The 14,248-nt window shown below is 37.7% G+C and overlaps 1 protein-coding gene across 1 annotated transcript in view; it reads right to left on the reverse strand.

The window, feature by feature from the left end:
• The window catches only part of LOC132182807 (probable sugar phosphate/phosphate translocator At1g06470), a 39,179-nt gene that overhangs the window by 6,086 nt on the left and 18,845 nt on the right, over positions 1 to 14,248 (reverse strand). Inside the window, exons 6-9 of the mRNA XM_059596156.1 lie at positions 5,276 to 5,343; positions 3,851 to 3,951; positions 3,653 to 3,665; positions 4 to 188 (exon numbers count right to left, since the gene is read on the reverse strand). Of these exons, the coding sequence (XP_059452139.1) occupies positions 4 to 188; positions 3,653 to 3,665; positions 3,851 to 3,951; positions 5,276 to 5,343 (367 nt within the window). The remainder of the gene's footprint in view (positions 1 to 3; positions 189 to 3,652; positions 3,666 to 3,850; positions 3,952 to 5,275; positions 5,344 to 14,248) is intronic.

Raw genomic sequence — 14,248 nt, forward strand, 5'->3', positions numbered from 1 at the left:
TACCATAAAAAAGGCAAGTATTCCACCAAAAAGCATCAGCAAGCAACTTCGAGTCACATGCCATGGACTGTTGAAGTAGTTGCTTGTTTTAAATTCATGCCAAGGATCCAATAAAAGAGAAAAGAGGGCAGTTGCCACTGCCATCACTGGAGTCACAGAGCTCATCAAGGTAAGTGGATTTTTCAAACCTGAAACAATTAAAAACAACCATTTTAGGATGATTTTGTAAAAACTAACAGCATTGTTAACTTTAAATATCAGGAGAATACAAAACAGCATTTATAATAACAAGCTTGACCATCTTTATGTGACCCTATGGCTAGAATAATAAGTATCTTTCCATGGCTTTCTTCTAAACTTGTTGGGAGGTCCTTAAAGAGGATATATGAATTTTTTCAGTAGTTTCATCTTCAAGGTAAGTTTGAAAAGAGCCTTAATGCAAGTTTTATTTCTCTTAACCCTAAGAAACTTGGGGCTGTAGATATTAAGGACTTTGGTCCTATTTGTCTTGTGGGTGGTGTTTATCAAATCATCTCTGAAGTCCTAGCTAACAGGCTGAAAACGATATTGGAGAAAGTTATTTCTAGGTCTCAAAATGTGTTCATCAGTGGTAAACAAATTTCAAATTTGGGTCTTTTAGATAATGAATGTTTCAATAGTTGAATTAGATCAAGGGATCCTAGTGTGCTGATTGGAAAAGGCTTTAATTGGGGTTTTCTGCTGAAACAGTTAAGGAGGGAGAAATGGAGAGTTTGGCCAGCTCAATGTATTTCTAGGGTGCATTTCTCCATTTTGATTAATGGATCTCCTTCTGAATAATTTAATAGCTATTGTGGCTTGAGACAAGGGATCCTTCATTACCTCTACTTGTCATAGAGGCTCTGCATAGAATGTTACCTGCCACAATGGATAGAGGGCTTTTATCGAAACCTAGTGTCTAATCTCTTGTTTGCTGATGATATTTTGATCTTTTGTGAGACAAATCCAAGTCATCTCCGTTATCCACGTTGCCTATTTTAATGTTTTGAAGCTGTCTCGAGGTTGAAGATTAACTTATCTAAATTATAGTTAGTTCCTATCAGCGTTGTAGATGAGGTTTGGCTTGTAACCTTGGTTGTAGGGTGCCTTTCTTTGCCTTCAAAGTATTTGGGTCTTCCTTTAGGGCTTAGTACAAGGCTAAACCAATATGGGATGGTATTGTTGAAAAAATGAAACAGCATTTGGCTGGTTCGAAGAGGCTTTATTTGTCCAAGGGTGGTAGGTCAACATTGATTAAAATCATTCTTTTCAATCTACCTACCTATTATTTTTTCCTCTTCCCCATCCTTGTAAGATTTGCTAGCTGGATTGAAAAAATTCATAGGGATTTTTCGTAAGGTGGAGTTGGTGAAGACTTCAAATTCCATCTATTCAGTTGGTCTATGATTTATTCTCAGGCTTGATCTAGTGGTTTGGGTATTAAAAAACTGATTCAGTTTAATCAAGCTCTCTTGGGAAAATGGTTATGACGCTTTGCCATGGAGAGAAAGACTTTGTGGAGATCAGTGGTGGAAACCAAATATAATATCATGAGGGGAGGATAGTGTTCCAATGAGGTTGTTTGACCCTTCAAGGTGAGGATGTGTAAAAAAATTAGAAGGATGGGTTTTTTTTAAGATTTGTCAGATATGAGGTGAGAGATGATCTAAGATCAAGTTTTGGAATGATTCGTTGTGCGGGGATCATCCACTAAAGGTAACTTTTCCGGAATTGTTTAGCATTACTCGTTGTAAGGAGGCTTCGGAGGAAAATCATGTGCAATTTTCTAATGGCAATCTTGAACTGAATATTTCTTTAACCAAACCAATGCATAATTAGGAGGTGGGCTTGGTCACTTCGTTCTTTGATCACTTGTATTCTCTCATGTTGGGACGAGGTGGCAAGGATAAGATCTGTCATATCTCTTTGACAGATTCCCTTCCAAAAGGCAGATGTTCGAGGTTAGATCCTTTTATCATGCGCTTTGCACTGCTACTGGCTCCCCCCATTCCCATTGAAAAGAGCATTTGGAGAAATAAGGCTCCTTCAAGAGTGGCTTTCTTTGAGTGGACGGCGGCATTAGAGAAGATTTTAACGTTTTAGATACCTAAGAATGAGGAACTCTATGGATTGGTGCTACATGTGCAAGAGGAGTTGATATATCATCTTCCTCGCCACTATAAAGTGCCTAAAGAATTCTGGGTTCAGTCTTCTGTGTTTTTGGTGTAGAAGGGTCACTCCTAAAAGGGTGGTTGAGTTGTTGGCTAGCAAGATAGTTGCGAATTCATTGCATTTTAGAAGCTTAGAGTGTGGCTCCTCTGTGCATAATGAGCTTTGAAGATTGTGAGAAAACAGGGTTGGAGTTAAAAGCTTATATGTTCGGATCTATTTATGTTTGGTTGGCGACATACAATAATCCTCGTTTTTCTAGTTTTTCTAAATTTTTGGGCTTATGTTCTTCTTTTTCTCCCTAATTGAGGATCTCTCTTGTATACTCCATGTGTACTTGAGTTGTGCCCCTTTGTGCTTTCAATGAGGTTGATTTACTAAAAAAAAAAGTGTTTTTCACATACAGTGGCATAAATATAATCCATTGAAAATGAGGCACAAAGTTTTATACCAGGCATAACAAGGGCTAATTTTTCTATTTAATTATTCAACCGGGAATTTAGGAGTTAATAGGTACATATAATGTGTTCTCTTGAGTTCCCAGCTACAGTTGGATTTCTTCGATAATGAGTTCCCCAACTTTAATTTTTGGGGTGGCATGGACCTTCCCAGGCTTCTTGTAGCTTCACCCTCTATGTGAAGCCTCCCGTAGCACATTCACATGTGAATACTCCAAAATCAACAAAAGTTCTTTTGAAAATAAATTCCATTACTACCAATAGAGAGTAAAACTTTTAGCCTTAAATTTGTTGCTACTAAAGATTGACGACTATTTCCGATGAACACAATTCCTAGCTCTTGAATTACATGTCTCGAGATAGGAAGATAAAGCAAGACAAATTGCGACACTTTTAGGAGTACTTAAAGAAGGGGCTGCACAAACTCATAAACTTTCATATTCTAAAAACTGGTCAACTATGATTTCTATTCTCTTCTATAAGCACAAATCTTACAACTTTTAACAGTCAAAATGTTTTTTTAATCCTTTTCACAAGTGATAGGACTTCTGTCACTTGACAATAAATTTGCTGGTTATTTATCCCGAAATCTTGAGCTGTCAACAAGTGGGCAACAATGTACATCAAGCATACTAGAAATGAAAAATAACACAAGTGGCGGTCTCTCAGATACAAACACAAGACCTTCTAAGCAAACCACACCTGATACATATGCTGTTGAAAGCTAGAGAGAGAAAGAACATGAAAAAATTGTGACATAATTAATGCTAGAGTGGTTGGTTACTCTATTCATACTGAATATGAAAAGTATGAGATTGCCCTTCTTTAATTTAATACTCTTAACAGTTGTAACAGTAGCAAGAGTGTGTGACAGTCATAGGTTCTGAATACATATGCACTGATGATACCCAACTGAGAACTGATGATCCTAGTCCATATGCAGTATGTTAATATAATATTGAAACTTTGCTAAATTAGGATTCCAGAAAGTAACATAAAGCACTTACCATAGGCTTCTTTCTATATGTGGATTTTGGTGTCGATGAACATCGAATAGAATGCAAAATAAGGTTCCAAGCCAACAAGAATTAAGTAAGTATACAGTCATCAAAAATAAATAAACTAATTTGGATACTGGGAAAAAATTGTCAAAAACTATATATCATGCAAAAAGGAAGTAAATCAGAAACACAAACAAAGCCTACCTGCAGAAGAATTTGAGTCATGGACCAGCGGAAGCCAGACATTACAGCAGCAAGCATAACCAAAATGAAACCCCAAAACTCAAATTCTGTCTCTTTCGCAACTGCCATACAGAGATGGATAGAAAACAGATAAATATTAACATTGGGTTACTTTTCCTTTTTTTTTTTTAAAACAAAAAAAAAAAAATCAAAAATCAAAAATCAAAAATCAAAACAAGCACACAAGAAAAGTACCTAGTGTTACAACCTAAAATTAAGAAGAGAAAGAAAATAATGAAATGAACACTGAATACTGCCTAAAAAAGTAATCCAATCATACATTCAAGAATAATAAATGCAATAATTCTGCACCACGTAAATTATAGCAGAAAATCAACAACAGCTAGGGCAGTTGCATTGCAGAAAATATAAGGGCAAATCACAAAATGAAATTGCTCTTTTTTAAGAAGTTTTAGTTGAGAATCTTCAAATCTTAAAACATCTCAATTAGTTTCAAAATTAATTTTCAAAAACAAAATGCATCTAGCTCATTGCAAGATCTTAAAGCAGTCTTGATTCTTGAAGGTATAAAACTTGCTAAGAACGTTGGCTAACATATGAATTTAGATTAATAGGAAAGAGGATAATGGAAACGAAAAATCCTTCTAATTTTTGGACTCACATTTAGTTCATCCACGAGGGGTAAACAAGTCTAGTGACATTTTTATGAAAAAGTTTGAATTTATGCAGCTGACATCATATGCTATGTTTTGGGCATATCACATCTTTGTGACTGAATTTTCCCTCATTAATAAATTCAAGGAAGAATTAGGGTAATAGCCTGAAAAAATAGAAGGAGAGAGTAAGATCCACAAGGGGTAAACAAGTCTAGTGACATTTTTATGAAGAAGTTTGAATTTATGCAGCTGACATCATACCCTATATTTTGGGCATATCACAACTTTGTGACTGAATTTTTCCCCATTAATAAATTAAAGGAAGAATTACTGTAATAGCCTGAAAATATAGGAGAGAGAGTGCATAGGGATGAGAAAGAATGAGATAGAAAAGATACAGGTAAGAGAGAGAAAGGGAGGTATGAAAGGGAAGAGAGAAATCGTTCTATATATTTTTTTTTTCATTTTCCTATTTGAATCAACTTCAGGGTCTTTACCCCTTTGAACCAATAAAACCAATGATATGTCATGTCATCCACTTGGGATCCCACATCAAAATAGCGTCCAGGGGCTTTGTCTTGGTGGATCCTCCGTTGCATGCTTGCAGCATCACTCAAGCAACTAGATACACCACTCTAGAAAACTCGCATCCTCAGAAACGTGGAAAACAGAGTATATTCTAACATTGATGCTATCTGTTTTACAAACAAATAAATGCATATTCAAATAACTATCAGAGATAAACGCAAATACTGACAAAGCCTAATACCTGTTAAGAGAATTCCAACTGAGATCACTAAAATTATGCCAGAGAGTTTGATGCTCGGAGACTCCAACCTTCCAAATAAAGTTTGGCATTAAATGCAGATAACAGGGTAACAACCAAAAGAAGAATCATGATCAAAACATGGATCTAGAACACAGGATGATTAGATATCTAGATTACAATATGGATGACATATAATAGATAAAGCAGCATGAGATAATACAAACATCACAAAAAAAGACATTTTAAGAAGATACCAAACCTTGGAACATGAATATGGAATAACAGAATGAAAATTAGAGATCTCAAAACTGAAGAGCTTTCTAGTATGCAATAAAGTTAGATAATGAAACTTAATTTAACAAGCCTCATTCTATCAACTTGTTCCTGGCTACAAAAATCTTTATTGCCATTCAACTCTACATGCATAGACCATCAAAAAACACCATCTAGGATCACACATTTGCAAATTACTACACCTATTCTTTTTTTTCCACAGCTTGGCACCCTCAACAAGTATCCTTTTCAGCTGTCCACTTGTCCATGTAGCCCAATTACCATAATATGGCTCCTCCTTACTATTGCAATCGCTAATCTTTTCTACACATGACAATACCATCTACTTGGATCTCTCATGTTATCCTCAAGACTGAAGAGCTTTCTAGTATGCAATAAAGTTAGATAATGAAACTTAATTTAACAAGCCTCATTCTATCAACTTGTTCCTGGCTACAAAAATCTTTATTGCCATTCAACTCTACATGCATAGACCATCAAAAAACACCATCTAGGATCACACATTTGCAAATTACTACACCTATTCTTTTTTTTTCCACAGCTTGGCACCCTCAACAAGTATCCTTTCCAGCTGTCCACTTGTCCATGTAGCCCAATTACCATAATATGGCTCCTCCTTACTATTGCAATCGCTAATCTTTTCTACACATGACAATACCATCTACTTGGATCTCTCATGTTATCCTCAAGTTCTGCTATGCCCACAACATGAAAATTCGCTCGCATCCACCACATTTGGGCACCGACATAATGCTACACTTTCAAGTATATTAGACAGCAGACCAAATTGGGAGATAAAATATTCATATTAAATATGAGAACTCTAATTTTCTCTTTCAACTTCAGAAACACTCATATGAAGCCACGTCTAACCGTAATGGAAACGTTATATGAGTGCACCAAAATCCAAGCAGAGATGTCATACACACAGACAAGCATGCAATGAAAGAATGCACACACACTTGGTGTTATTATGTGATTGTCCCCAGTCAATATTGGCTATGCCGTTGACCCTACCCAACTTACAAAATAATTTTTTTTGATAAGTAAAAAGAATATCATTAGAAGCGCAAACGCACAACTCAAGTACATAAGTAGTGTATAGAAGAAACACCTAAGTAAATAGAACAAGTCAAGAAAATCCTGAAAACTAAGCAAATTAGAATCTAAGGCAGATGTCTAATGATAAGATTTTTTTTATAAAGAAAGACTTAAGTTCTGTCACCACTTTCTCATTGTCTTTAAAACTTTTATCATTTCTCTTCCCTCCAAAGACACCACGAAAGGCAAGACGGAACCACCTTCCACACAACTGTGCTTTGAGGGCCTCCCAACCCTCTCCAACAGGCAAAAAGGTCTACTACTCGCTTAGGCATGACCCAAGCTAACCCAACATAGCTAAAAATAGCACTCACAAGGCAGTGGTGATCTCACAATGGAGAAGAAGAAGATCCACAAATTCCCCACTCCTTTTGCATATACAACACTAGTCAATGACAATAACTTGCCACTTCCTAAGGTTATTCATGGTGAGTATCTTCCCTAAGGAGGTTGTCCAAGCAAAAAACGTAGCTCTCACAGCGACCTTATTCCGCCAAATACTCTTCCAAAGGAAGAGAGAGCTCATGGCGTACAAGGACGTTATAGAATGGCCTAACGTCAAACTTCCCTGTTTGGAGAGAAACCAACGGAGCTTGTCTTCATCTCCCTGTCTCATTCTAAAGGAGTACAAGTTAAAAAATGAAGCCAAGACATACACCTCTCAATCATGAGGTTCTTTGATAAAGCTTACATTCAACTGATGGGACTCATTGGATAACTCCAAGTAATTTGCCATGGAAGCATGCTTCACACAAGCAAAACTATACAAATACAGGAAATTATTCTTAAGGACCAAATGCCCATACCATTTGTGATGCCATAATCTAATATTGGAGCCATCTCCCAACGCAAATTTGGTATGACTATAAAATTCCCTCCAACCCTCTTGATATTTATCCACAAACTCACCTCATACGACCCATTAACGTCATTAGAACAACACTTGCCTCACAAGCTACCATACTTAGAATCCACTACAACTCTCCACAAGGCCCCCCTCTCATGCACATAGCTCTAAAGCCATTTCCCCAAAAGAGCACGATTAAAAATACTCGAGGTTCGAACCTCCAACCTTCCCTTACAGATCAGAACACAAACCTTGGACCAACTTACCAAATAGAATTTGAACTCATCACTTAGCCCACCCCAAAAAAAATCTTATTGAAGCTTCTCTATGTGATTGGCAACACCAACAGGAATGGGAAAAAGAGACAAGAAATACATTGAAAAATTGGACAATATGTCTTTATTAGGGTAATCTTTCCACCCTTAAACAAGTACATCATCCTCCACCCTAGCTAAACGACGGTCAATCTTTTCAATAACACCATCCCAAATAGATTTGAACTTAAAAGGAGCTCTCAATGGAAGGTTAAGATACTTCATAGGCAAAGAAAACAATGTGTGCACCCCAGAATACTGCTCAGGCCATCAACATTATTGATATTACCTACAAGAACCAATTCTGACTTGGTGAGGTAAATTTTCTAACTGGAGGCAACTTCATAGGCATAAGAATAAGGCACTGAGAAAGTGTATATGTTCTAGGTTTGCCTTACAAAAAAGCAGGGTATCATCCGCAAATAGTAGATGAGAAATATGAATCAAACTAGAGTTACTAAACCCCATAGAAATGCTTGAGAGAAATCCCCATCTATAATAGCGGATAGCATTTTACTCGAAGCCTCCATAACTATGAGAAATAACAATGGAGATAAAGGATCACCCAATCACAAACTGCGAGAGCTGTTGAAGAAAATAGGAGTACCATTTACCAAAATAGAAAAGCGCACCGAAAAAATACAATGCTAGTAGCCAATTATGCCATTTATCCCCAAAACCACATCTCCTCAGCAAGTAAAATAAGAACTCCTAATTAACATGATCATTGGCCTTCTCATTATCCAATTTGCAAAGCACACATAGCTCACCTGATATGATCCTACTATCTAGGCATATTGGAGCTTTGAGATGATCTTCTCTACAACCCTTTTCAATCTAGTGGCTAGAACTTTGGCAATTTCTTCGAAATGGGAGCAATGAAAGTAGCATTGCTAGGTCTTTTACGTTCTGTTTTGGGCCGGGTCCTAGCTGGGTTAGTTAAAGGGCTTTTATTTGGGCTGGGTGTTCGCGAGTTTGGGTCTTTCCTTAAGCCCAAACATACTGGGTACTTCAAGACAGTTTTGCGCAGGGGTATGAAGCGTCGTGTTAAATGTTTGCCCAAGCCTCAACAGCGTGGATCTGCCTCGCCAGGAGAGTTCAATTTTCCGGCCGATCGTAGTGAGGCGTGCGTATCTAAGGTTTTTGCGCCGTTCGCCGGTGGTCTCGCCGGGGTGTCCAGCGATGATTCCGAGCTTGCGTTGGTGGGGTTGTCGATGGCAGAGGTGCATCAGGAGTCAACTCTACAGGTTTGTGCGTCGGGGTCTGTGTCTCTTGAATCGGCGACGGTCCCTGTTTTTCCGACGGAGGCTGCTCTACTGCCGGAGAATACCCAGAAATGGTTGTTGACTCCGGTGAGTACCCATGTCTCTCCTTTGCCTCCGGTGGTGGTTTCTGCTCCTCCGGTGGGAGCTGGTGCTGTTCCGGTGAAGGAGGTTGAACCCGTTAAGACTGCTCCGGCGAAAGGGTTGCTACGTCGGGGGTTTTTAGGGTCTAGAAATGTCTCTTCTTCCTCTCTGCCTGGGATGAAGGAGGCTTCATCGTCGGTAAAGGGCTCTAAGTTTGTAGTCGAAGATTCACAGACCTGTTCTTTTTCGGAAAAACATGCGGCTGAGCTGGGTTTGAGATTAAGCGAACCTTTTCCTCGAATGTCAGAGAGTGGTGCCCCGATTTATTCCTCTGTTTCCAAATCTCAAATAGGGTATGCCCGGAGGGTGAAGGAGAAGCTTGCTAAGCAGTTGCAGAAGAACAAGGAGCTGTTTGTCGAGGTTGTAGCAGAACCCTCCGAGAAGGGGGTGGGGAATGATTCGGAGGTGGCTATAGATGCGGTGAATTTCGCCTCTAGTGTGGGACTATCTAATGGTGAAGGAGGTGATGAGAAAAGTCTTTTGCATCTCTTTTCGAATATTGAAGCGGAGCGGGAGCCCTTTACCCCTAAGGCAAAAGGAAAGCGGGAAATCAAGAATTTAGAATGCTCCATCAATTATGAGGCTAGAGAGAGACTTTCTCCTAAGCGGTACTATCGTTGTCGGGGTTGTGTTGGGACTAAAAATGCATTCTCCTTTCCTCCAGAGGTGCATTAGGGGTTTGGTAATTTTTTAGGGCTGGTGGTGGGTTTGTGGGCTTCAGTCTTTGGGTTTCTTGGGTGCTTTGCTTTGGTTTTTCGTTTGGTTGTGGTTCTAGTTGGGTTGGGTTTATTTGGGGTTTATGTTTTGGGTTTTTTTGGGCTACCTATGTATACTCTCTTGTGTACTTAGAGGCACTTTGCGCTTTTTTTGATATATACAATTTACTTATCAAAAAACAAAGAAAGTAGCATTGACGCATTTTTCAAGCTTGCTACTAGCATGAAGCTCATGAAATACCTCATAACATCTTTTCTTTTTTTTTTTTTTTTTTTTTTGATAAGTAATGTTGTGTATATCAAAAAGCGTAAGGCGCCCCTAAGTACATGGGAAGTATACACAGGAAAACCAAAGCTAGCCCACAAAATGGCCCCCATAAAAGAAATCTAAGACCCAAAGAAGCCCTAAACTCCTAAGACCCTCATAACATCTTTAATCACCTCCTAGCAAGCTTGGAAGAAAACCATAGTAAAACCATCAGGTTGAGGCGCCTTGTCCCTGTTCATACCTTTCACCACCTCTAGTACCTCACTCTCCTCAAACGGACACTCTAACCAAGTGGCCTCCTCCTCATCAATGGAATCAAATGGAAGGCCATCCAATTTGGGCCACCAACTAAACTATTTTGTAAACAATCTGTTATAGAAATGCACAATGTGCTCCATGATCACAAATTGATCCGAAGTAACTAAACCATTAACCACCATCAACTTGATGGAATTATAATAACTGAATTATGCCTTGCGAGCTTAATCTCGAGATCAAACTCAGCTTTATACAACTTGAACCTCATAGTCCAGGTCATATTAACGCGACAAACCAATGTCCCCATAAACATAATAACTACTAGTATACCTTTAGCTCACATATGAATCAATGACAACCATAAGATAATCAAAATCATTTTTCCAATCAACCTATTGCGACACCCAGAAAGCCTGATAGCATTTGAATACAGGATAGGCATGCTTTGGATGGATTGTTGAGTTAAATCACTTTGCAGTTTGTTGCCCTATCTAACTAATGGTTTGGAGAATCATTGGATCAAGATGAATGTATTGAGAGGAGCTAATTTAGAAATCAAGGCTTGGTTACTGAATAAGCGCAAACTATATATATATAAGTGCAAAGGGGCTTGGTTACTGAATGTTACAAACACAAAACCATGCTTGATAGCTGATGAAGAAAAAGGGAAACCACAAGTTGTTGCACATATTCACCTAAGAACAAATATACCATCCCACTTTCTTCTAGAAATAGGGATAGCTTTCACCACCTGGCTACATAACCAAGGCACAGAAAGGGTGTGGTAGATCCAATGTTCGAATCTTATGTAGAATAGTTTTGATGTGGAATTAATTTTTAGAATTTTAGAACTATGAAGAAGTGTTCAAGAAATTGAAAGATCCACCTGAAGAACAATAGATGATGACATATTTAATTCTTAATGACAATCATAGCACAACATTCATGTATGATATATGAAAAGGGGACTGGTAATAAAACTCGGTTGACAAGAGATTCACCTGAAAGCAAAAGCAAATAAAAGGAGAAATATAGGAGACGCAGATTTACACTGCACAACAAAAGAAGGGTTAGATTCAAAATGTTCACTTAGAACCTTAAAAATAATGGAATGTGGATTTACTAAGAATAAAAGTTATTGAGAAGACACGTATTTCATGGTAACGTAATACAGTAAAAGAAAACCAACCATTGTGGCAAATGTGACTGATATAAAAACAAGGGATGCGTTGCTCAGGTTAACGTCCATTGCTGTTCCAAGAGCCGTTGGTACAACTGTGAAAGGCAAAGTCCATCTGTAGCATTAGTTGATAGAAAAGTTAATTTAATATGCAATAAAGAAATTTTGCACTAAGAAACTTATATGAATTAGAATACTAATTAGAAAACAACAGTATCTGGGCATAAGAGACGACATATTATAAAACATGAAAACAAATCACGAGCAATGAAATCTGAGACTAACATAAAATATTTGACCAAATTCTTCTGCAAAATTGTCACTTGTGGACATATTATCTCCCTGTTAGAGATAAAACCTATATCGTACTGGTAATAATTAAAATGTAGAATTTAGTACCACTCATGAAGCAAAACAAAGTATAGTATAATTTATTAACAGGTTGTCCTATATATATACATAAAGGTAAAAATGCTCTTGAGGTCCCTGAGGAATGACTTTTTATCAAATCACTCCTTGAGATTACATTTTATTGATTTGCTCCCTAAGGTTTCAATTGTGATCAAATATATATATATTGATCTTTTTTATTAAAGGGAACACATGTCGCCTTCTAATTGGGTATGACATGGCAACACCATTAAAAATTTAATGGAAGATAGTTGAAAGCATACATTTGATAACAATTGAAACCTTAGAGAGTAAATCGATAAAATTTAAAACTTAGGGAGTGAATTGGAAAAAATTCATACCTCAAGGACTTTTAAAGTATTTTGGGTTAGTGGTGAATGGGAACAAGACAGAGACGTGGGCATGGATTTCTATATCAATAAAATTTAAACCTTCAGGAGTGATTTGACAAAAAGCCATACCTCAAGGACCCTAAAAGCATTTTTCCCTATAAAAATCCATACCACTTCTCTACCTTGTTACCATTCACCACTAACCCAAAATCCCATTGTCTGTTAAGGTAACTCTTCTAAAATGAAAATAAACAAAGATGAGGAGAAACGTCAAAAGGCCACCACGCTCTCAAACTTTACTACATTTGTTTCATTCCCTCAAAAGATTCATTCCACACACAACAAAGGTTTCTTCCACCACATAAGAAAGGTAGAACTTCAATCTTCACCCATATCATGATTTAAATGCAAAAGATAAATGATATCAAATCGAATTCATGTTTTTCTTCTGATTCACATAGCATACATATCAAAGGTTTTAGAGTATTATATGTAAGGAATTCATATTCTCTATTTCTCTCTACTCATCAACACAACATGGTATCAGAAAATTGATCCAAAACTCTAACACTAAAATAGTAATTTTTCTCATCTTTCTCTTTCCGCCATACAATCATATAAACATCAAGGCCTGTTGACTTGGCCCTACTCGTTTTCATCCTGTCTCCCAGTAATTTGGTTTGGATTTTTGAAGTTGTTTAATTTGCTAAAACTTTATTTTTCAATTCTTGAACAGCATTTGATCTTGCCCAAAATTTAGTTGTTTTGTTACCATGGAAGTGCTTCAACAGCCTTTGATTATCTACGTTAGTTTCTTTTTTTTAATAAATAAGTGATTTATTGAAAAGTGCTGAGGGGCGCAACCCTAGTACACAGAAAGTATACAAAGAAAGGCCCCACTAAAGGCAGAAAGAAGAACATAATGATAAAAATTGAGACATAGTAGAAAATTGAGGCACACTAAAAGCGTCGGCCCAATGAAACAGAGTTTGAATAAACAACTTTTTGAGCTCTTCCATTGACCTTTCTTGATCTTCAAAACACCTTCCATTCCGCTCTCGCCAAATAATCCACATGACGCACAATGGTGCAATTCGCCATACCTCCTTAGTTGAAATATTGCCTTACTGACCGCGCCAACAGGCTAACAAATCTACCACTCCTCTAGGCATGACCCAAGTAACAGCAAAAAGAGAGAAAAGCAGACTCCATAAAGCTCGGGCCACTTCATAGTAAAGGAGAAGATGGTTTACAAACTCGCCATTGTACTTGCACATACAACACCATCCCACCACAATGATACCTCTTTTACGCAAATTATCCAAGGTCAAAATCTTTCCAAGAGTTGCCGTCCACACAAAGAAACTCTGAATGGAACTTTTACTTTCCATATACTCCTCCACGGGAAAAACGACGTCCCTAAGGAAGAAAGCTTACGAAAGAAAGACCTAACCTCAAAGATATGTCGTTTAGAAGGAGTCCACCGCATGCAATCCGACACCCCCATGTGATTACAGAAAGCATATAACTTCCCAAAAAAGGCCATCACCTCCTCTACCTCCCAATCCTGTACTGCCCGTGAAAAATAAACATTCCACTATATAACACCTAGGGGTGTAAACGAGCAGAGCTTAAGCGAGCTTTCCTTGTTTGGGCTCGGCTTGTTTAAATTTTACTCGAGCTCGAGCTCGAACCGAGCTTAAAGACGAGCCAAAAAAATCGAGCTCGAGCTCATAATAAATCGAGCCGAGCCAAGCCAATTCACGAGCTGACTCTTATATCTAATTTAATTTATTAATTTATTTTTTTATTATAAATTTAAACTTCAACTACTCTTAAACGGCTC

The sequence above is a fragment of the Corylus avellana genome, chromosome ca5, assembly GCF_901000735.1.
Source record: "Corylus avellana chromosome ca5, CavTom2PMs-1.0".
In the NCBI taxonomy this organism is placed as follows: domain Eukaryota; kingdom Viridiplantae; phylum Streptophyta; class Magnoliopsida; order Fagales; family Betulaceae; genus Corylus; species Corylus avellana.